At 41.3% G+C, this 24405-nt stretch overlaps 1 protein-coding gene across 1 annotated transcript in view; it reads right to left on the bottom strand.

Annotated features, from left to right (window-relative positions):
- PLEKHH2 (pleckstrin homology, MyTH4 and FERM domain containing H2) overlaps positions 1–24405 on the bottom strand; it is a 1501506-nt gene that overhangs the window by 179907 nt on the left and 1297194 nt on the right. Inside the window, exon 23 of the mRNA XM_044075068.1 lies at positions 13833–13930. Within this exon, the coding sequence (XP_043931003.1) occupies positions 13833–13930 (98 nt within the window). The remainder of the gene's footprint in view (positions 1–13832; positions 13931–24405) is intronic.

The following is a 24405-nucleotide window of genomic DNA, read 5'->3' as shown; positions in this document are numbered from 1 at the left end:
ATAAACAGGAACAGAAAGTTATATAAAACACCTTGTAATTCTGGGGAAATGATCTACCCATCCTCTACCCAACAGTTTGTCTCCCTGTGTTTCACCTGATGGATGAGAAGTACCCTCAGAAGCTTAGTCAATTGTCTCTGCTTTTTATCTGGGGAAAGAGAGAGGAAGAGGGACTCCACCATTAATTTTTGCAGGAATTCCTCCTAAATCACAGATCTAAAAAAAATACAAACATGAAGCAGCAGGAAGACAGTTCTACAATGGATCCCTGATGATCCAGAGTCAAAAAGAAAAATGCATCCATGGACACAAAATGCCAAAATTTGGCAGTCATTATGTACTGCAAATGGCAACAGATTTTAAAGAGCTTGATATTTACGTACTAGATTTTGACTATCACTGTGATGATGTGTGGTACTGCCAGCTGTGCCAGGGGGGGTACGGCAGTGCATGTGTAACATATACCAACATAGGTTCATAAGATGATACTAGGCTACTGGCCCGGAGACCCTTATAAGCCTAGCCAAGAATTTCGCCCATAGGTTCATAGGTTGGTACTAGGCTATCGGCCCTAAGGCCTATACAAGCCTAGCCATAACAATTCCCTGGATATTTCTTCCCTCAATATTTACTTCCCTGGACCCCTGTCTAGCAGGGCGACTGACGTGATGCTCCCTCAAAGTCAGTACCTGTTTCTCCTGTCCAGCAGGGACACAGGTGGGATCCCAGGGGTATATTTTCTGTTTCCTATCCAATCCACCAGTTTACTCTTAAAGAGGGCTAGAGAAGTACTCTGCTTGTCATAGAGAGGCAGTCTATTCCACAGACAGGGGAGTCTTTGGGACACAAATCTATCCCACCAACAAGTTCTATTAAAGTCACAGTCCAGGTTAAGACCTTGCGTGTGGGTTGCGCGAGGTGAGTTTGTCTTATGGATATGCAGCAACTCCATCAAGGCTGGGTCTGAAATGGGCTTGTATGCCAGACACAGGTCACCCCTGAGCAGTCTGTATGAGACTGAGTAGAGGGACAGGGCTTTTAGCCTATCTGTACAGGATAGGTGTTTGAGATCCTGGATTTTCCTGGTCAGGAACCTCTGTGGTCTCTCCAACTGCTGCATGTGCTTGACAAGGTACATGTGGAAGGGGAAACTGTACTCAATAATGGGTCTGATAAGGGAGGAGCACAGGGATGTTAAGACCTCCTTGCTCCTGGATGAAATACCCTTACTTATGAGGTGGGCCATGTAGAAAGCCCTTCCATACAACACAGGCAACATGGTGGTCAAAAGTCAGGTTGCTATCAACCTGGGTGCTCAAGTCCCTCACGACTGATTGCATGCTTGCAACATTGTTATTAATGTGATAATTAGTGTGGATGACATTTTCCAAAAAGGGGATAATGATGCATTTCTTGGCATTCAGTTTGAGGCCATGCTTTTGGCACCAGTCATTAGTTTAGGTAAAGCCCTCTTGGAATATGTTTGCATCACTAGGGGAATTTCAGACGGTGCTCAGCTTTCAGTCATCTGCAAACTTGTTCAGCCACAGACCACTGGTTTTGGCTTGCACCTCAGAAAAGTATATCCCAAACAGCAGAGGCCCCAAGACCGATCCTTAGGGTACACCGCTCATTACGGGTCTACTACTAGAGGTGGATTTGCCTACTTTGACTGAGTGGGTTCTATCAGTGAGCCAGTTAGCTACCCATCTGGTAACATACGGGTTGATGCCTAGCTGGGAGAGTATATCTATTATGCCCGAGTGGGGAATAGTGTCAAAGGATTTGGCTAGGTCAAGGTAGGCAGTGTGCACTGTCTTCCCCTCGTCCATGGCTTTGGTGACTGTTTCAAAGAAGTCAACCAAGTTTAACAGGCATGATCTCCCATTGACAAAACCAAACTGTGTGAGGTCAAGCATTTAGAGGTTGCCAATGTCCTTGTTTATAAGGTCCATGATAATGTGTTTCATGGCCTTGCAGATCAGGCTAGTTAGGCTGATGGGCCTATAACTGCCCGGGTCAGTGGACGCTCCACTCTTGTGTAGAGGGATGACAGTGGCTGTCCTCCATTCAGCCGGGATGAAGCCGCTGCTCAGGCTTTGGTTTAATATGGTGTCTAATGGAGCTGAGAGCTCATGCCTGAGTTCATGTAGGATACAGCTAGGGATGTTATCAAGTCCCATGGAGACTGTATTGTTTTGCCTTTGAGAGGGCATTAAGGACCTGCTCCCTGGTGATGAGGGGAGGGAGACAGGTGCTGGGGATGTCCTGTTTTACTGATGGGGGGGATGGGGGGTGAAGTTTGTCTGTCAGCAGGTTGACTATATCTATGGTGTTTGTGTATGTGGTGTTACTGACCACCGGTTCATAGCAGATTTGGGTGTTGCCTTTGAGATTGCGGACATATGTGAAGAACGTCTTCTGACTGTCCTTGGTGGATGTGGCGAATTTGGACTCAAAGTTAGCCTTAGAGGATTTCACCAGTGACCTTATTTGCCAGTTCAGACAAAGGAGAGATTACTTCCAACTTGGCACTTGCTCCTTCTTGGCCCTGGACAGCAATTTTTCCCTTCTATTATAGTTTGTTTATTGCTGCTATCCACCAGACAGGTTTACTCTTCCTTGAGGAAGATGATTTGGTCCTGTCAGGTATTGCTGAGTCCATACAGCTATGTAGGTGCTCATATAGTTTTTTGGTGTAAGCTTGGACATTAGTGCTAGTTCCAACTGAAGGGATAGTGGCTGTGAAGGTGCACATACCTGCTCTGAGAATATTGTAGTCCGCTTTGGAAAAGTTTTTTCATTTGACTCTGATGGGGGGCAGGGGAGATGGTGACTTCAAAAGTGATCGCTTTATGGTTGGATCTTACCAAGGGGGATGACACTGTAGGGGTGCTACAGTAGCTACTCATGTTGCTTAGGACCAGGTCCAGGATATTTTCACCTCTCGTAGGGGTGTCGACCAGCTTATCCAATGCATTGGCACTGACGAAGTAGAGGAATCTCTGGACATTCATGTTTGTGCTAGAATAGATCTTCCACTCTATGGTTGGGTAGTTAACATCACCCAGGATCAGGGTAGAGGGTTGAATCTTGATGGATTCAACTAAGTACAGATAGGTGGAGTGGACGTCCTGAGTCATGGTTGGGGTCTGCAGCTAGCTATGATTGGAATAGGTGTTTTGTCAACAGTTAACTGCACTTGGAGTATCTCCTGTGCATCATACCATTTGACCAGCTTGGAGGTGTGTATGTCTTTGATAAATACTGAAACTCCACCTCCTTTGGCTTTGTAGCCCTCCGTTTGGGGTCTGAAAATATGGTAGGATGAGTAACCTGGGGTTGGGGGTGCTCTCCACTGACATGAACCAGGTTTCAGTGATTTCAGATATGTCAGCATCCTCCAGGGCAAGGAATGATTGTAATGAGTGTAGTTTCATGCTAAGATTCCAAGTGTTTAGCAGCATGACCTTTAAATTTTGTTTATAAGAATTTTTCATGTTGCCAATTTTGTGCTCATGACTTTGCCTAAAAAAGGCACTATGGGGGAGGCAAGAGCCTTTGCCAAAAGCCTAAAGCCCAGGGGAGACAGATGAAGGCCATCTCTGGCAAATCATCGTGGTCTGTCTGTCATGTCCTCCCAGGCTGTCAGGTTTTTGATCCCCTTGGAATGACACCAGAAACTAAGCCAATTGTTAAAGTCAATCATTTTCTGTTTGTATTGAGGTATCATTCTGGGTGATGGTAGGATGCTGCTTAAGGCTAGGGACATACCTGCCTGAAACACATATTCAGTGAGCTCAATCATGTCTCTTCATATAGTCCAGAAAGGTATGTCTCAAGTCTTTCACACCAACATGGACTATAACAGAGTCATAACAGTACCTGTTGTTAAGAGACTTGAGTGTGTGCATGATATGGAAGATTCTAGCACCTGACAAGCAACTTACTGTGACTTTTTCCTTGTCTAGCCTGGTAAGGGGCACATCTGTGTGTCTCACAACAGAGTCTCCTTTGACTAGTATGTTGGGTTTGTGGTGGGGCCTTAGAGGATGTGAGGCACAGACATGTGTACTATGTGTGATGCTTGGTGCTGTAGGTTGTGATGTATGTGTGTTTTTTCTTTGGAGATCTCTTTTGTTTAAGTATGTTTTAGCTCAGAACCCCCGCATATGTAGGACTGTGTTGTACAAATGTGGGTGGTGTTAGAGGTGTGGTGTTCATAATGTTTGTGTAGACAACCTTCTTAGTGCCAGATGTACTGGCTTGTGACTGAGACAGCAAGGATTCTAGGTTCTTAATGTGATTGCATCTCTCACATATTGTATTCCTAGGTGGTAGTAGTAGAGGGTTGTCTGTGTACATAAGGCAGTTGTCTCAGAATGCCCATATCAACCATAGGAAATTGTCCGTCCATGGTTATCAGAATCTGTGGAAGAGAGGTCAGGGATATTACAGTGGGTACTATCTGAGGAGAGTACCTGTAGGTGTGAGTAGGGCTGGATAAAATCAATACAGTAGCTGCAGGTGAGGTCCTCACTCACACAGGAGTGCTGGTAAGGGAAAAAAATGCACCTGAGATACCTTGCAAAGGGTTAAAACAGCACATCGGCGATGCACAATGGGCAAACAAGCACAAACCCACACAATTGATGGGTTTAAATATTACAAAAATGAAAGTAAAATAGAAACACTGGAAATGACCAATCAACAGCTTCCCCTGAGCTCTTAGCTCAACACCTCATGCCAGACCAGTTCCAACCAGTTCACTTACTCCCACTAAGTGCAGGCAGGCCCTGGCCAACACAAGATGGTGTAGCAGGAAACATAGGAATCACACAAACAGATCTGAATACTGCAAAACCTCTAACCAGACTATGCTAAAGATATTTAACCTCTGTTTAGGTCAATTTAACACAGGAGAACAGATACACACTTAAATATAACAGTAGCAAACAAGAGCAAAATGATTTAAACAAATTAACAAATTAACCAATATAAAGCTCAAAACTGAGCCCTGTTCCAGCAGTCTTCAATCAGACAAGTTCTAACTGCACTCTCCTGCCACTAGGGTGCATGGGAACCTTTTCCAAAAAAGATGACCTAAATTAGTGCTCAGGTTATACAAACAAAGCTAGATTCAGCAGGTCTGAATATGGTCTATGCCACAGCAAACAAGGTGCACCAATTTCAGAAAGAAACACTTCAAATAAGCAGGCATAATAAGCCTTTAGCCAGCAATTCCCAGCTGAGAATGGCAGAATCTACCCTCTCCTCCCACAAAAATGCAGACCACAAACCTTCTTAATGTAAAATAACTGACCTGAAGCCCAAGTATTTAAACTGGAACTAAGACACTTTTAGAATAACAGACACTAAGCCTTCAACCAGCAACTCCGAACTTAGAAGGATGTAAGCTATCTCTCCTGCCACAAGAGCTCAGACCACAAACCTTCTTAATGTAAAGCAACTGGCCTGAAGCCCAAGTGCTTAAACCAAAAGGCCTAGAATAACAGTTACAATTTAATCAGGCTACCAACAAGCAGTAATAAATGCAGCAGAATAAATGCAACTGAGTACTTTTAAGAACAGGCAGCGAAAGCAAAATAAAGCAATAAAGTAAGAAGAAACGCAAATACAGTAAAAGCAGATGAATAAAGTGCAATTTTTTATTTTGTTTTCTTTTTTAGGTTAATTGTGAAGGGATGAAACACGATAATTTAAGGTTGAGAAACTGGGGGGAGGGGCTTCCCAAATGATCTCTCTCTCTCTACTCAGTAGAATAAGCTGATGGGATGGGAATGGGAAGAGAAAACAAATGTAAAACTAGAATAAGATACCAGATAAAAGTGATCAAACCTGAAATAAAGATCTTCAAATCAAAATTAAATGCAGAAATGAGTGATACTCAGAGTAATGCAGACCACACAAACACTTCAGCTAACTACAGATATTTCTAAATAAAAAAGCAATGCTGTCTCTCAGCTCCTCCCACTACTTAACTGATGCTATTCAAAGTTTGCAAAGGAATTCTTTGCTAACTTTTTTTAACTGACCCTAGCCAAGAACTCTTAAAACTCCAACAGAACAGAAAAATTAAAACAAATGTAATATCAGAATAAGATACAAAATAGAAGTGATCAAACCTTAAATAAAGAGCTTCAAATCAAAATTAAATGCAGAGATGAGTGATACTCAGAGCAATGCAGACCACACAAAGGCTTCAGCTAACTATAGATATTTCTATCTGGAGTTTTGTAAAGAATTTTATGTCATTTGAATATCAAACTGATTTATATAGATGCTTGTGTTAAAAATGTATTTGTAAAGTTGCTTGTGTTAAAAATGTATTAACAGTGGGTCCTGCTGGACAGAAAAGAAGTACACATGTATGTCAGACTGTACTGTTGTAACTGATAAAATGTATATATTTTAACAGGGGATACTGGAAGGAAAAGGGTTAAGCTCAGCCCAGCCCAGCTAACCTTAAGAAAAATAGCCTGAAATTAAATAACTTGGTTTAGTCCATAAAGATTTTGTCTCACAGGTCTGAATACAGCCAGAGACGCGATGTTTGTGAAAAACCTGGGTTGGGATCCTGCCCAATTGTCCTTAGTGGTGAACTAATTGCTACCCTAGGGTGCCACAGATTTTTTTTTTAAATTTCTGCAGGAAGGGTGGAAGTTATGTAATTGTTTTACAGTTTCCAGATGCTGTAATAAACATTTGCTAAAGTTCTATATGTGTATTGTGACAAATCTGTGCCAGATTCTAGCTCAGTTTCTAGTGAGAGGGTGACCGTATGTAATGTCATTCTGTAGCCAGCACTGAAATTGTTTTTGAATACTAGTGAGAGATGTGAAGTGTGCACCCTGTTTTTGGACCTGACAAGATTTTCATCCACTTTCATCTAGCCCTGCTTTACTATGTAACCAGGGAACAGTCACTCTTCAGTCAGTTAGAAAAATATAGTCAGATTAGCTAAATGTTTTTTCTGTATCTATCCAAATCTTTCCATCTATGTTGATTTTTATATTTCCTGTAATTGAAACTCTGGAGTTTATTGTAAATAGATATTCAGTATTTTCATTTTTTTATTATTAAATATATCTAATCCTTTCATTGTGGCTGGTCTTTTAGAAAATATTTAACCTCTGACAGTACTTGCATTTATTTAGTGGCACTGTGGTTCCACATTCCTGAAAGTCTTGCTGCTTGGTTAAACACTACCATTTGTATAAGTATTAATTTTACTAAGTGTAATTGGGTACTCTGGTAAGAGCCTTACAGTAGCTGGCTTCAGGTGATCCAGTGACAGCAAATCTACCTTATAGTCTGGGTGGAGGTGGCAGAGCGGGTAAGCTGTCCCAGTATTTTTCAAGTGTGTGTGTATGTGAAAATCAAATCTCAAAGAGAGTGTATGTGACAGCTTCTTTGAACAGAGACACTGAGTGCACTGATTTCACAGAGATGGTGGCAGAGGATTTGGCTTGGAACACCCAGCTATGGACTCAGCTCTGTAGTGATCAGTGGTCAGTCTTATTTGGGGCCTGGAGAGAAAGCTCAGCCCCAGGAATATAGTGTGCATTCCCGGTGTGCTCTTAAGGGAAAAGTACAGTTTTGTACCTACCATAAATGTAGATGTTCGAAGATCCACATTGCTGCAGTCCTAACACTTGGGTAGTCCGCTGTCCCAGTCGGCCCGAATACCAAAGTATAAGGATGACGTCGGTCAAGGCGCATTAGTCTGACGTCAGGACGTCAGGGTACAAATGCGCATGACCGACGTCATATCCTCAGTCTTTTCTTGCCCCAGATGTCAGAAGACCCTAAAAAGATAAGGCCAAAACCAAAAAAAACACCAAACACTCCTGTACCAAATATATGTACAATATATACAAATTTACAAAAGTACAACCCCACCCACACAACCACCCCTAAACACAGAGGGAAGGAGGGAGGGTAAATTGGACTGCAGCAATGTGGATCTTGAACATCTACATTTATGGTAGGTACAAAACTGTACTATGTTCTTCATCTCACATTGCTGCAGTCCTAACACTTGGGTAGAATCCCAAAGCAGAGGTAAGGGAGGCTGGCAAATCATAAAGAAGCAGGAGCTGTCAACATGCCCTGCAAAATAGCCGTGGCAAAACCAGCCCTAGATTTAGAGTAGAGTGGAAGGTGGTAATGCTTAGAGAAAGTATGCACTGAACTCCAAGTAGCTGCCTCCAAAATATCCTTAGTTGCCACCCCCCTTAGAAATGCTGTTGAAGTGGCAGTAGCCCTAGTGGAATGAGGCCTAATCCCAGCTGGAATCTCCTTGCCATGATGGGAATAACAAAATGCAATGCAAAACCCAATCCACTTAGAAATAGTTTGTTTTGACACAGGCTTGCCCTGAGAACTCAAAGCAAAAGAAACAAACAACTGCTGAGACTGCCTAAAATCCTTAGTCCTGCTTAAATAATAGCACAACTGCCTGTGTACATCTAAAGTGTGCAAAATCTTTTCCCCCTTATTTTGGGGATCTGCATAAAAAGTAGGCAAATGAATAGTTTGGTTTAAAGCCACACTAGAGACCACCTTAGGCATAAAGGAAGGATTAGTACGTAATGATACCCTATCCTTATGGAAAATCAAAAGGCTCAACCGCCATAAGGGCCTGCAATTCAGAAACCCTTCTTGCAGAAGTAATGGCCAACAAAAAAGCAGTCTTCCATGACAAGTATTTCAAGTCAGCAGTAGCCGCAGGCTCAAAAGGTTGTAGAGTAAGTTTCTCCAACACAAAATTGAGGTCCCAAGCAGGAGTAGGAGCTCTACGTGGGGGTCTTATATTCTTTGCCCTCTAAGAAATTGCTTGAACAAAGGATGAGAAAACAATGGTGGGTCACAATCATAGTGAGCTGAAATTGCTGCAGCATGAATCTTAATGGAAGAGAAAGACAAACCTTTGTCCAATAACTCAGTAAGATATTGAAGAGCCACACTCAAATTAGGCTCAGAAACCTCCAAATCCTTTGCTGCACTCCAAAATAAAAATCTCTTCCATTTTTCTGCGTACACTTTCCTTGTACTAGGTCTTCTGGCTTCCATAATCACATTCAAAACTTGTTGAGGAAGTTGAGACCTGCTGTGGTTCAAAACAGAATATGCCAGGCTGTTAGATGAAGAGAGTGAAGCTTGACATTGAGTAGATGACCGTCCCTCTGAGACAATAGGTGTGGAATCAAAGGTAAAGGCCATGGAGGCTTCCTTACCAGACTCCTCAGTAATGGGTACCAGTGTTGCCGAGGCCAATCTGGAGCTATTAAAATCATCCTTGGCTTGTCTTGTCTGACCTTTAGGAGTACCTTTGGGAGGAGAGGCAGAGGTGGAAATGCATACACATGAAGATTTTTCCAACTGAAAGAAAGAGCATCTACTTTCCAAGCTGTGTGATGAAACCTTTTCGTGCAAAACTTTGGCAGCTGGTGGTTTAGTGGAGAAGCGAACAGATCTATGTCTGGAGTTCCCCATGACACTGTCAATTTTCGAAATACATGAAGATCCAGTTTCCACTCGTGGGGATCCATGATTTGCCTGCTTAACACATCTGCTAAGGAGTTATGTGCTCCTGGCAGAAACCTTGCCTGAAGATTTAGTTGCAAGCTGAGCGCAGTCTCCCACAAAATCATTGCTTGCCTGCATAGAGGATAAGAATGTGTTCCCCCTTGTTTGTTGATGTACCACATGACAGTTGTGTTGTCTGTTAGAATCAACACCTGCCCTGGAAGAAGTAACTCCTTGAAAGCTATTAATGCAAACTGGACTGCTAACATCTCCTTCATGTTGATATGTAGATGCTGTAGTCTGGCAGGCCACTTGTCTTGTATCCACTTTCCATTCAGATGAGCTCCCCAAGCTATGTCTGAGGCATCTGTCGTTAGAATCTGACTCGCCTCTGGCCGGGTCACAGAGAGTCCCTTGTTTAGGTGACATTCCTGAGCCCACCACAGAAATTCCTTTTGAATGCAAGGTATTATTTGAATGACAGTGTCCAAATCCTGGCAGTGCTGTGTCCATACATTTTTGAGATACCATTGCAGCTTCCTCATATGCAGTTTGGCATTGGGAAGCACCAGAATACAAGATGCCATGAACCCTAAGGCTTGAAGGACTGTCCTTGCAGTCAGCCCGGACTGAAGAGATAGTTGATGGAAGTAAAAAGAAAGATTCTTTTGTTTGTCCGGGGTTAAAAAGGGCATCTGGGTTGCTGTATTCAGTCTCACACCCAGAAAGCACATGTCTTGAGAGGGTACTAGACTGGACTTTATTTCGTTCACAGAATACCCCAGGCATCTTAGCACTGCTATCACATATTCCAAATGCTGAAAAAGGTCTTCCTTTTCTTGAGCCAGAATCAGGCAGTCATCCAAGTAAGGATAGAATTGTATTCCTTTTAGCCTGAAGTAAGCTATCACTGGAGCCAGAACTTTCGTGAATACTCTGGGCGCAGTAGATAAGCCAAAGGGCAATGCAGAGAACTGATAATGGGAATTCCCAGCTCGAAAACGCAGATACTTCCTGCAACTTAGTCTGATAGGCACATGAAGGTAAGCCTCCTTGAGATCTAAAGTTACCATCCAGTGATCTTTTCCCAGCAGAGGTAAAAGCTGTTGTAACGTCAACATTTTGAACTTGGGAATGTCCAGATAAGTGTTGAGGATAGATAAATCCAAAATTGGTCTCCACGTGTTCCCCTTTTTTGGTACTAGGAACAGGCGAGAATAAAATCCTAGGCCCCTTTCTGGCACAGGAACCGGCTGAATGGCCCCTATTTGGAGTAACAGAGAAATTTGCTTGTGAGCCTCTTTTCTTTGCAGAGGAGGAATGTCTGGCATGCCTTTGAAAGGAGGCAAGGTATGGAAATAAAACCTGCAACCGTGGTGAATGATATCCAATACCCATCTGTCTTGGGTAATTAAACTCCAATTTTCTTTGAAAAGTGCCAGCCTTCCTCCCAAAGGTGCTGCCAGACGAGAAGGCTCTGGCAGCTGAAAAGGCAGGTCATTGGGTCTGTTTACGAAAGGACTGACCCCTGCCCTCACCAGAAGACTGAGCAGGTGAACTCCTGTTCTAGGCCTAAAAGAACCTTGAGCTCTGCCCCTACCACGTCTAGACCTACCCCTAGACTGGGAATCATAAGAAGGATATGTCCACCCCTTAGTAGGCCAATTTCTACTAAACTTGGAGGCTGAACCTGCAAAAATCTTTAACAGTCTGCATAGACTTAGCCTTGTCCTCCATTTTCTTTAAAACTGCTTCCACAGGCGAACCAAACAACACATCAGACTGTAACGGAGCATCTAAAATCCTTGTCTTAACATGCTCAGCTAAATTCTGATCCCTCAGCCAGGCGTGCCTGCGAAGAACAGAACCAGTGGCAGCCACCCTCGAAGAGGCCTGTACAGCATCAAAATCACATTGCAAAGAATGCTTACCCACCTGTTCAGAAACATGAACTAAATCCTGCAACTCTTTACACTCAATACCTTCCGCCAGAGCATCCACCTTAGACTTCAATTGTGAAAGGAGATAATTTTGGTATTTTAACATGTGGAACTGGCAATTCAAAGCCCTCATGGCTAAAGTGGAAGAAGTATACACCTTCTTTCCCCATCTCTCCAAAGCCCTTGCCTCTTTATCAGGAGGAACAGGATTTTTAACAACAGAAGCCTTAACACCTTTAGGCCCCTGAGAAACAGTTTCTGGGTCTGCCCTAGGACTCTTAAAAAGATACTTATGAGCTTCAGGCACCCTATAATACCTATCCGGTTTAACTGGGGCAGGAGGCAAAGAATCAGGGTTCAGGGAAGCCTCTGCAAAAACATCTTCCACCACATCCAGAACAGGAGGTATAGCTAAAGGCCTATGCTGGGGTAGAAACAAAATTCCCTATGCCTTTTCCTGGAGTCAGGGAGATCTTGTCCTCCCGATTTAAAACGCTCCCTCCCGGAATGAAGCGTCTCTGAAAAGAAAAATCCGCAGGAGGAGAAGCCAAGGAGTAGAATCATCTACATCAGAATCAGAATAAGGAGGATACTCCTGTAAGTCTTCAGTCAAGACTCAGAAGCCTCGAACACTGCTCAAAACTCTCAAGCTCAGGTTCCACCCTAGGCCTCTTATCAGGAGGGGGCATAGAACCTCTAATCATAGTAATCAAATCTTCTGCCATTTTAAGCATATGTTTCTTAGGCAGAGACCCTGAAGAACTAGGAGAGACACCCACTGAAGTTAAACCTGGCCTGCCTCTCGAAGAGGCCTTGGAAACAGAAGGGGAGGGCCTAACCACCTTAGGAAGGGAGGGGAGAACAGCTACCTGAGAAGCCCCTTCAGCCTGGCCTACCTCCTGAGAGGACACATCTTATAACAGTAAAGTCTCTCCCTGAGACTCCAAAGAAACTTCTGGCAGAACCTCCGGCTCCACCGAGCCCTCTAAAGAACCGACGTCCGGGACAGACGGTTCTTCCAACCTAGGCTTTGCTGCTTTGTCCTTGCGCTTTTTAGACGAAGCGGGCGTCGGAGCATCCGACGGCATTTTATAATTACAACGCTTCCCAAAAACTAACCTGGCACAGTCTAATCTTCTCTTTATAGTGCGTTTGTTAAATCTAGCACAAGAGCGACATCCAACAACGTCGTGCTCAGGCCCTAAGCAAGGTATACACAAGGTATGGTAATCCCTATGAGGTATCTGTTTCCCACAAGAAATACAGTTATTCACTTTTTCTGACATCCGGTTAAATACTGAGGCAAGAAAAAACCAAAATATTCCCCAACGGGGTACTTAGCCAACTTTGATTCGGTCTGAAACTCCGACTTCAGAAAATTTCAGAACGCCAACCTGCACTCGCAACACTGCTTCTGCATCGGACCATGCGGCAAAAAAGACTGAGGATATGACGTCGGTCATGCGCATTTGTACCCTGACGTCCTGACGTCAGACTAATGCGCCTTGACCGACGTCAGCCTTATACTTTGGTATTCGGGCCGACTGGGACAGCGGACTACCCAAGTGTTAGGACTGCAGCAATTTGAGATGAAGAACATCTGTACTTGGTGCAGACAGCTGCATCTGAAAATACTGTGTGTGTGTCTGTTTTTCTCACAGTGAGCATTCCCCACCAGTGTCAGTGGTAAGGAATGAGGCTCCTTGATCACTGGCCCAGAAGAGGGATGTCACAATCATGTTTAAGTTATTGTAAAAAATATTTGGGATGATATAAAAAAGAACAAATGTACTACTACATCTAAAACCGTGTTAATGCCAAATTTTAAAACTATTATTAGAGCTTTTACTGAATATAATTAAACTTTTTATTGCAGTTTTCTTCAGTTATCTAGATTTGAAATATGAAAATAATTCAATTTTTTTCACAGACAAGTTAAAAACAATTGAAGACTTGTCTATGTGAAAAGCCTTCAACATACGTCATTGTTAGTGACACCCTATCACTTATTAAGACTACTCCTTAACATGCAGTCAGTGATTCCTAATAAATGGAACATCTACTGCAATCTATACACTCAATAGAAAACAAAGCCATAAGATGTAGGGAAAGCATGCTGGACAAAGCTTTTAAAGACTAAAAAAGATAACATGCTGATCTTTCTGCAACTATTCAGACTTTGGAGTATATCACTGCTGCCACTGATTCCCTAAAATGGTATCAATAAGATTTAATGAGCATTTTAGATCTATAAACCATCTACAGGAAGTTAAGGTATCCAAGGACTTCAAAAAACTGCCTGAACTTCTGCAATGACTATGAACTTATGAAATAATTTACCTGTTCTTGTAGGTGAGACGCACAGTTCTTGTTCCTTCAAACTTGCCAGGATTCTGCTCTTTGGATGCCTGTTCCCATTTAGAGATAATATCACAAATCTAACAAGAAAGATTTGTAAACACAAACTTTAAAAATGAGCAAAGATAGATGTACTACATGGCATGTGCACCAAAACCATAAATGTCAAGAAGGTATTGTCTATTAAAATGTTTAAATGTTCTAACCACAAGAGATCTAAACATAAGCTGCATGCAGTTAGACATTTCGTCTGGTTTCAGTTTAGGACACACAAACTTTCAATTAATATCATCCAAGCTTGCTTCTGCTAAGTAATATAATATTAAATGCAGTTACAAAGACATGCATGTGGAGCGTTTCTCTCCGGGTCTCCTCTGAAAATTGGCTTTGTTGTAAGTCGGACTTTCCCGTTTAACAAATGTTAAATAAATAAATAAATAAAATAGATACAAGTCCCCTTAAAATTTAATTCATGAGCATGACCTGTAGTTCTGTTTGATTCACATTGGACAAAAGTAATGCCTTGAAGGTTTTGTCCTTGTCTGTATAACAGTACTTGCTAAAACAAGCCTTAAAGCCCTGTATTTCACTTAATTTAAACAGGGTATGTCTTCCCCATGTATAGAACATCGTGAGTCCAAAGAGTTAAAAAGATCAAGTTGCAATTACTTGTTTTTTCAACTGATTTAGTCCCCTTAGTTCTCTGATCTATTTTCTAAGGGAGACTAGAAATTTTGTTTAAGCAGGGTAGAGAAAGCTGAGACTTGGAACTGAAAAAAAAAAATTCTCATTGTAAGAAAAGAATCCAGTCTCATGAGTCATTTTCCTGATGAAGGCAGTGGATGAAATATGAGGAGGCACAGAAGTGTTGTCAGGAGGTACTGCGATTTCTGATCACCGCGGTGGTGGTGGTGCGGTAGCGTTGTTGCCTCACAGTAAGACGCTGACCGGTTCGAATCTCAGCTAGAGCGTCTTCTGCGTGGAGACATGCATGAATGGGCATACCTTCATTGAAGGTTGTGCGTTAGGGCTGGCAAAGCCAAAAGATACAACAACAACAACAAAAAGTGTGAGGCATAGTTTGTGCATGCAGGTATGCGTGTGAGTCACAACTGTGCATGCAGGTGTGAGTGTGAGGCACAGACTCTGCATACAGGTGTGAGTGTGAGGCACAGCCTCTGGATACAGATGTGAGTGTGAGGCACAGCCTCTGGATAAAGGTGTGAGTCACAGCCTCTGGATACAGGTGTGAGTGTGAGGCACAGACTGTGCATACAGGTGTGAGTGTGAGGCATAGACTGTGCATACAGGTGTGAGTATGAGGCACAGACAGTGCATGCAGGTGTGAGTGTGAGGCAGAGGCTGTGCATGCAGGTGTGAATGTGAGGCAGAAGCTGTACGTGCAGGTGTAAGTGTGAGACACAGTCTCTGAATGCAGGTGTGAGGCACAGACTCTGCATGCAGGTGTGAGTGTGAGGCACAGACTCTGAATGCAGGTGTGAGGCACAGACTCTGCATGCAGGTATGAATGTGAGGCAGAGGCTGTGCATGCAGGTGTGAGTGGGAGGCAGAGGCTGTGCACGCAGTTATGAGCGTGAGGCACAGAGTGTGCATGCAGATATGGGTGTGAGGGACAGACTGCATGCAGGTATGAGTGTGAGACAGGGGCTGTGCATGCATGTATGAGTGTGAGACCAGGATGTGCATACAGGTATGAGTGGGAGGCACAGACTGTGCATGCAGGTATGAGTGTGAGGCAAAGACTATGCATGCAGGCATGAGTGTGAGGCATAGGCTGTGCATGCAGCTCTAAGTGTGAGGCACAGACTGCATGTAGTATAAGGGCGAGGCAGAGGCTGTACATGCAGGTATGCGTGTGAGGTACAGACTGTGTATGTAGGAATGAGTGTAAGGCACAGATTGTACATACAGGTATGAATGTGAGGCACAAACTGTGCATGCAAGTATGAGTGTGAGGCAGAGGCTGTGGAGGCAGGTATGACTCTGAGGCAGAGGTTGTGCATGCAAGTATGAGTGGGACGGAGGCTGTGTGCACAGGTATCAGTGTGAGTCACAGACTGTGCATGCAAGTAAGAGTGTGAGGCAGAGGTTGTGCATGCAGGTATAAGTGTGATGCACAAGCTGTGAGTGCAGGTATTTTGGAGATCAGAACCAAAAATGGGGAGATGACAGTCAACAATGACTAAGATTTCTGTAGGATGAAGAAAGACAGAATGGATCACTGGACACAGAAAGCAGTGAAATTAGACAGTGACAAATGAACAGTGAAGATAGCCTTATAAAATGCTAAATGACACCGAACTACAGATGAAAAATATAAAGGTATTTGGTCTGAAGTACATTAAATATACCATTGCTTTAAATACTGTGCAAGATAAAAAAAAATGATATCACTGCAAATAATTATGATCATGGGTGTGGTTCCTCCAGTGAACTCTTTGCACTTACTGCTACAGCAGATAAGGAAACATACAAACTCAGTATTAATACTGCATGTTTGCTTGAACAGTTTACAAAAATGAGATCACTGAAAAAAATAATGTGGTTTGCTTGTTTTAGAGCTTCTCTAGCTTTAAGACACTGGTTGCATTATCCTAATACGAAGACTTCTAAAAAGTTAACATAATATGATCATATGATGACTTTATCTGTTGTGAAATATAGTTTCAGACCCAAATCCAATATTTAATGAGTTTGGTGCCTGGGAGTATATATAGTGGAGTACACTGAAAAGAATTTAAAATATCAGCATTTGTCCAGTATTGTTTATACAGAATATGACCAAGATCTTCAAGCTTTTTATTCAATGGACAATTTAATGATTATTACAAGAGCGGACATAACATTTTGGCTATCACTGTGACAGCACTAATTACCTTTTCTGTGGAGAAAGTGTCAAATTAGTCACAGCTTTAACAATGAAATACTATCTGTTTGTTTTGAAAAGGACTATTATTACAGACTATCAATACACAACATTTACTAACATAAAAGCATATTACAATATTGATAAGCTTTTTGAAGAATATTAGATGGGGTAACCACTCATATTGTAAATGAAAAATTAAAATACAATACAGTGGAAATGTATGTGCTTTAATAAAAACATAATGCAGTAGAAAATGCACATTCAAAAAAAAGTTATATTTTCTACTGGTAACTGTTACACTGCTCAAACAGAAAAATGACACTACTACCAAAACAGAACGCACACGATAAATACAAAAAATACCCATTACAGTCACCTAATATAAACAGATACTGCCACCATAGAAGGGTGGAATGTTTTCAGTCATATGCCTTAGATATTTTGTCAGTGAAATGCATCAATACTATATTCAAACATATTTTCAAATGCTGCCCATGCTTTCAAACTAAACTGCTAAACCATGCAGAGTACTGTAATTTATGTATGTATGCTTGTGTATAGATAGATATACACATAAAAAGCTGTGCAAGCTTACACAAAAAATAGTGTAAGAAATCACACCACTAATAACAGTGGACCAAGTACGCAATGCAGCAACCACACACCCAGCAGTAAAAACATGTCCAAGTGCTAGATGATGTGTTAAAGAGCAGGATAATGTAGATTTATTTTATTTATTAATCTGTTGCATTTGTCTACTGGGAAAGTCCACTAGGCCTAAAAGAGTCCATTTTCAGTGGAGGCCTGGGGAGTAAAGATTCTTGTGAACCACAAGAGTTATAAACAAAAAAATCTTTCCTTTCATTGATAGAAACATGTTTTTGTTGATTCACTCTGTAGAACACGTTTTTCATCAGCGAAATGTAACAAGCAACTAACTGCACAGGTAAGTTATTAGCAGCAGCAACACGAATATTATCTGACCTTAAGCAGTATAAGTATCATCATTTCCCATAACCTGACTTCACAGAACCATTCATTTCCTTAAAGCGCATTGTCACACTTTAAGAGTGCATTGTGGCAGATGCTTTGGAGCTTTTCTCCCTGGGTCTCCACTAAAAAGAGGCTTCTACCCAATCAGACCTTCCTGGTAATCAAAAGTCAACAAATAGATAAATAAGTTAACTACCACAATGCTTCTTGCACAAATTATTTTGTATTTATTTGGACTGTCCTGTTAATAAAAAGATTTGTGAACTTTTTATTTAAATCATGGCCCAAATAAATTTAGAATTTCCCTCAGTGATCTCAACTAAGGGCTCTTCCACTGACTTGTATGGACATATTACTGCACCTGCATAGAACACATCCATTAAAGTCTGTGGGCGTATTTATGTCTTCACTGGGTTGATGTCACTGAGGTTAAGGATCATCTTTAACTTTCAGTGGTATTATCACAGTGAAAACAAGATTAATGAGTGCTGGTTACACTTAATGGTATAAGAAAAACATTCACCAATCAGACAAAAATCCTAATTAGTGCTTTATGCTCCAAATAGGATGGTGCTAAAAGGTAAATTGATGAGTGCAACAATGCACTTTAATGAAAAGGAACAAGTAACTGCACAGGTAAGCTGAGTAGCAACAATGCAACATATCTGTAAGCACTGCAGTATAAGTAATGCCAATGCATACATAAATATTCAACTTAACCATAATACAAGTAATTTTGATTAAGTACAAGTAACAGTAGTGCTCAAAATAAATGCCTGACATTATACACAAGCAGCAGTAGCAGTTCATAGAAATATTTTGACCTTAACAAGTCCAAGAAACAGAAATGCTCAAATTAAATATGTTGACCTTTAAAAAATATCTTTACGTAAAGGGTTCAGCACAAAAAGGGATATTATGCACAGCAGCAGGTTACCACCTCACCATTTTGAATTCTGCTTTAGTACATCTTCCCTCACTTGTAACTATTAATTTCTGAGTATTAGAAAACACAGAACTGGCCTTCAAAATCACAGCAAAGTGAAAAAAATAGGAACACTCTCTGCAGGATTATTTGCCTGTATAACTCTCAGCTGTCCCTGATTTTCATGGACATTCCAGGTTTTGATTCAAATTTTGTTCTGTCCCTTCTAATTCTGTGTAAAACTGGTGATTTTAGGAAAAAAGGTGGTGGCTTGCACTTTGACAACAATTAGAGTTATATACTTCTTTACTTCAGAAAATGCATGTTAATTCCTATTCTCTTATTCTGCCAACTTCTCAAAATTAATTGTAATAAATATCATTGATTACTTCTGGATTTGCCTCCAAGGTAAAAGGTTGAAAGCTATGCTTACCTGCAGTTAGCAATCACACCTCAAATCACATATAGAGCAGGTCATGTAGAGGACCATCCTATGAATTTCAGTGTCCTCCTGTGTTACAAAAAGGTGACCAGTCTGGCCATACTGGTATTACGCTATACAGATTCAGCCCCACCTTTCCTAGACGTACAGCCTAAAATCTTGAACTTATTTCCCTTCACTAATCAAATCATGCTTTTAAAACGTGAATATCATGTTAGTGACAAATGATGCCTTCTGCAAACAATGGTACTTAGTAGACAAACACTGGTTCATCAATTGTGTAAAACATGAAGAAAGATCCACTTTTACTGCTTTCATACACAACTAATAAACTAACCAGTACCCAATACATACCACTGGCTATACAAAGAGGTTGCATCTGTCAATCAAACTATGTTCACCATAACGTTTAATGCTATATTAGTCGTAGTATCTGCTCTACATTACTTTGGGTTATGGGCAAAATTAATCCTTTGTTCCTTAAATAAAAGTCAGGAGAAGTATGCAGTAAGGAACATAACATGAAACAGCTAGGAGACTGCATAAACTAACTTCAGTGGTGTGCATACCTCAGCAGGACAGTTTGTTAATGGTATGTTCTAAATGCAGTCCTGGAAATACACTCAAAGTAAATTGACTGGAGAAAAGTATCATTTTGTTACCTATGATGTAGAGGAATGCATGCACCCTTTAGCTCTGACATTAATGCTATGCTATGCAGTAGATAAACAGGTTGACTTGCTTAAATGCTCCACTAACCCTAAAGTTCAGTCACTTTGCACAACTCCTAAAGTCACTCTCAACAGAACAATCAAACACTTAAAAGCACTTAAACACCAGCTATGAAGAAATATAAAAAGATGACAATATGCATGTAATGGCTGTACTTCTCAATGCCAGTAAGCCCCACACTTAAGAATCATGCAGTAATAAATGAAAAGATAAGAACAGTACCGATTCCCAATTAAACATCTAACCATACCATACTAGCAAATGAAAACAAGCCACAGTAGTCCTAAGTCCCAAGAATATGCCAACTAAAAACATCAAGAGCTGTTCTTGTTTTTCTTTCGGCTTTTCTTGGTTAGGGGTTGCCCACAATTGGCTGTAGATTTTTTACGGGTGCCGAGGTGCCAGCTCGACGCCCAACCTTCAGCGAAGGCATGCCCATTCTACACGTCTTTCAAACGCCACTCGACCGCAGGGAGGACATGCAGACTCCACACAGAAGGCGCTCCAGGCGAGAATCGAACGGGAGAACCTCTTGCTGTGAGGCAACAATGCTACCACTGCACCACAGCAGCTTACAAAAACATCAAGAGCTAACAAATGAAAAGATAACATAACAACCCTAATTCTTGAATTCACATAACTGTAACCTTTAGGCGGAAACAAAAGACCAGATAACAAAATCTCCAAGTTCCAAAACCACAGTAACCGCAATCATAATTGTATGCATACTAATGAAAGAGGGATGTCACAAAGGGCGTTAACCATACAATTTTTACAGATAATGTACTTTTATTTTGTATTAAGTGGTGCACTGATCCATGTGAACCATTTCAGCCACAGCACAAGATTGCTGTTTGGAGTCCAGGGAAGTAAATAGTGTGGGAAGAAATAGCCAGGGAATTGTTATGGCTAGGCTTGTATAGGCCCTAGGGCTGATAGCCTAGTACCAACCTATGAAACTATATGATCTATTCGGACAGGGAGATGGAGGCCTAGGAATCAAACCTTGCACTACAAGGTGAAGCTTAAGAGCTCAGTCTTAATCTTAACATTTACTAACCAAATAGTTACACAGATACAAAGCAGCCTTCTGCAGTATATTATACCATTTCAGCAACAACACAGGAGCACTGTCAGTTAAGTGATCTGCTCAGACAGTCACATAAATGGAGGCTGAGTGAATCTAACCCTGCACTATAAGGTGAAGCTTATTAACAGACTCAGCACTACTCTTAATCTCTAGTAATAAAACAGTTAAACAGATAAAACACAAAGTGATGCAGTGTATCACATTATTTCAGCCACTTCCCTTTGAAGTAAATGGTCCCTCTCAAAAAAGGCATAGGGAATTTAAGGTGTGTGCTGTTGTGAAAACATTCCACTGTAATACAATGAGCGAGAGAGACTGGAGATACATGGCTGAAAAACACCATGCGACACATTCCTTCTATTAAGATTTACTGTTCCATCTCAGAAGTGAAACTGAGGCAAAGCCTGTATGCAGAGAGTAGGCTTTGTGGGTAGGAACTGTATGTACAAAGCAAACTTCTCAACTGTCCAGATTTTTGCAGAATGCCACATTTTTTACTCTTATTTTTGCTATATTCCTCATAAAATTGTGTTTTTTCTGGCAGATTACCGAGGATTGGAGTTAACATTCCTTTGAGTTTCAGACTTCATATCCTTCAGAAAATGCACTCTAATGCAAGTCCTATTAGTCTAATAACTCTGAGTTTATTAGAGCAATATTTAAAAATCTGTCCGTATTTTTGGGACTTTGTCCACCCATTATTTTAGGTTTTATCCAGATTTTTTGGGCTAAGAGGTTAAGAGGTATAATGTTTAGTTACTTCAAAATGTTCTCTGTAGCCTACAATCCAAGAAATGAAAACTAAATATCAGCGTTACAGTTCTGGTGACATACCCAAATGCAGCAAACTCAGACTGCCATATCATTAGTGTGACAAACTTAAAACAAGAAAAGAACACTACATAAGAGGTTACCTTACTTCTGAACTTGTTTTTGTCAGCAGTTAAAGTAGGTACTACAAGGCTAAGTAGAAGGAATGGGTGGCTAACCAAGAGGCTAAGAGAGTAGTTGCAGTGGCAAAGAGCAAGGTGTGACTGGAGCTCCTTCAGCTTCCGGAAAATGACTCTAAAGTAACACAAAAAAAAAAATCTATCAAACTGCAAGGCAAAGACAGAAAGATACACCCCAGGATTTACTAATCTTCCGTGTAAGACTAGATTAGTCTTACACGGAAGCGCCAGTCTAAGAGTATGACGGCAGCGCACCATGCATATTAATGAGGGTGTGCTGCCTCAACTCTACAGCTTACACGGAGTGTGGACGAGTGTAGGGGGAGTGTTGGACTGCCAAGCAGTCCAAAAATCCACGCCACTGCAATGAAGAAACACTGCAATGTCAAGTTACATGAGCGAGACCGCTTACATGTGCACAATGTAACACTACACTACACTCCCCCCATATGTTAAACAACTGACAAAATTAAAAATAGAAAGATGTTTTTATTATTTTTTTTTTATTTCATCTGATATAGCTGCCTGCATTTGCGCGTGTTTGCGTGGGTTTGCCCATTGCTTAGCTACAGTTAGCAGCTTAGACACCAGAAGAGAATAATAAGAAAAATATATGCAAATTAAGCAAAATAGCGACAGTGTAGTGGTTAGAGCCTTCGCACAAAGAGGAAGCATTCCCGGTTCGAGTCCCACTACTGCACGTTCCATTTTCTGTTGGAAATATGTATACAAAAATATTTCCTGACATTTTTTATTTGTAAAAAACATTGAAAAGTTAAATGTAGTAGTGAACGAATTTTATATATATATATATATATATATATATATATATATATATATATACATATATATGAAGGTGAAATGGTTATGCATTCTGAGGCATGAGTACCCTATTTTAAGTAATATAAAGTACTGTTAAGCACATTTTCCCAGTATTGAGCATATTTAAATCCAATTGCTCGTAGATGCACACCGCATTAACAAGTGCAATGTCTTTGCGTGTAGCTGTGCACCGCACTAACCAGCGCAATCACAACGTATTTGCGCGTAGCTGCACACCGCGCTAACCAGTGCAATGTCGGGCAACATCGAGCAACGTTGAGCAATGTTGGGCAAAGTCGGGCAAAGTCGGTTAAACACGGCCACACCTCCTTTACTGTACCTTAACCAGTCAGGTCTGCCCAGTAGGAAAATAAAAAGCAGTGACAGGGCTCGAACTCAGGATACTGTGCACTATAGTCACAGTACTTAACCAATAAGCCATGACAGCATTTCGGAAACATGCACTTTCAACAGACACATATCTATCAAAGGAATTTTAAACATTGCCAACATCAGCTAAGCAGGTGTGCTTACGGCTAAGTTTTTTCAAAACTGGCCAATCACAAATAAGTGCAGGAAATGAGGCATATTTAAGCTCCACAGGTGGGAATACTTGCTATAACTGGTTGTAGCTTCCTTCTGCAGTCAGCATGGCTGGTGTTGGAGAAGGCACTCGATTTAGAGCGCAACACTGGGGTATTGAGGAGTCCCAAGTAATGGTTTGGCTCCTTGTCCACAATCATGAGGAAAGACTCCTGCGGGGCCAGTACCAGGGTACCTAATATAAAACGGAGGCCTGTAACAGTCTTGCTCATGATCTCACCAGTGCCACTGGTGTTCTTTGGACTGGTGAGCAGGTAAGGCACCATTATTCTGACCAGAAGCGACATAGGGAGGATCAACTGGACCAGTGGATCCAGGAATCCTATGTGATGCCTAATGCCCCAGTACTGAGTAAGTAGCCATTGTATTAAGTAGTTATAAATTGCTATGCTTGTCTATACTATGGACAGTATGTCTCAATATCACTGTGTTTACTTCACAGCTGCTGGTGTCCGGGCTATGAATCAGCAAGCCCATCAAGATAGGCTGCAAAGGCTGCATCATCAGGCAGGTTAGTAATTATTCTGCATGTACTGTTAGATAAAATAAATGAGAGAGCCTTCAAAAAGTGTTTTAACCCAATAAAAAAGGTGTAATAATCCTTTAATAAATGTATAATTCCTGGAGTGCATGTGTGTCATTTTCTTTGATATATCGTTGTACTGTTGCAATCTACAAATAGTAGTGTTGTATTAAGCAGTGTCAACCCACACTTGGGTAGGCCCATATAACGTGAATGAAGGGAGTGCCAGCAGCTTTTATGCATACTTACAGCCCTCAACTGTTGGTTCATGCCCAGCATGTACAGGTTAATCTGGCACATGAGTAGCTTGGTATTGTGTTCCCCAGAAATGTTAGTGTGTTGCCAGAAATGTAGGGAGCTGTTAACATATAACTGATACTTTCACCTGAACATATCTAGATAATAATTATATGAAAGTAGAGCTGTCAGTGTACCATCTTAGCAGTAGTGTGTGTGAGCAACTCTCAAAATATGTAGCAGTAACATCTGCATCTTGGACAGTTTGTGTGTAAGATACAGCTCATGTATATAATGATCTAGCAAAATCCTATTGCACAGTATAAGGACATTGGGTAGTGTTAATAA

The sequence above is a fragment of the Protopterus annectens genome, chromosome 6.part0 (assembly GCF_019279795.1).
Source record: "Protopterus annectens isolate FY-2018-M chromosome 6.part0, PAN1.0, whole genome shotgun sequence".
Taxonomy (NCBI): domain Eukaryota; kingdom Metazoa; phylum Chordata; order Ceratodontiformes; family Protopteridae; genus Protopterus; species Protopterus annectens.
This window is presented reverse-complemented; position numbering and strand designations above follow the sequence as displayed.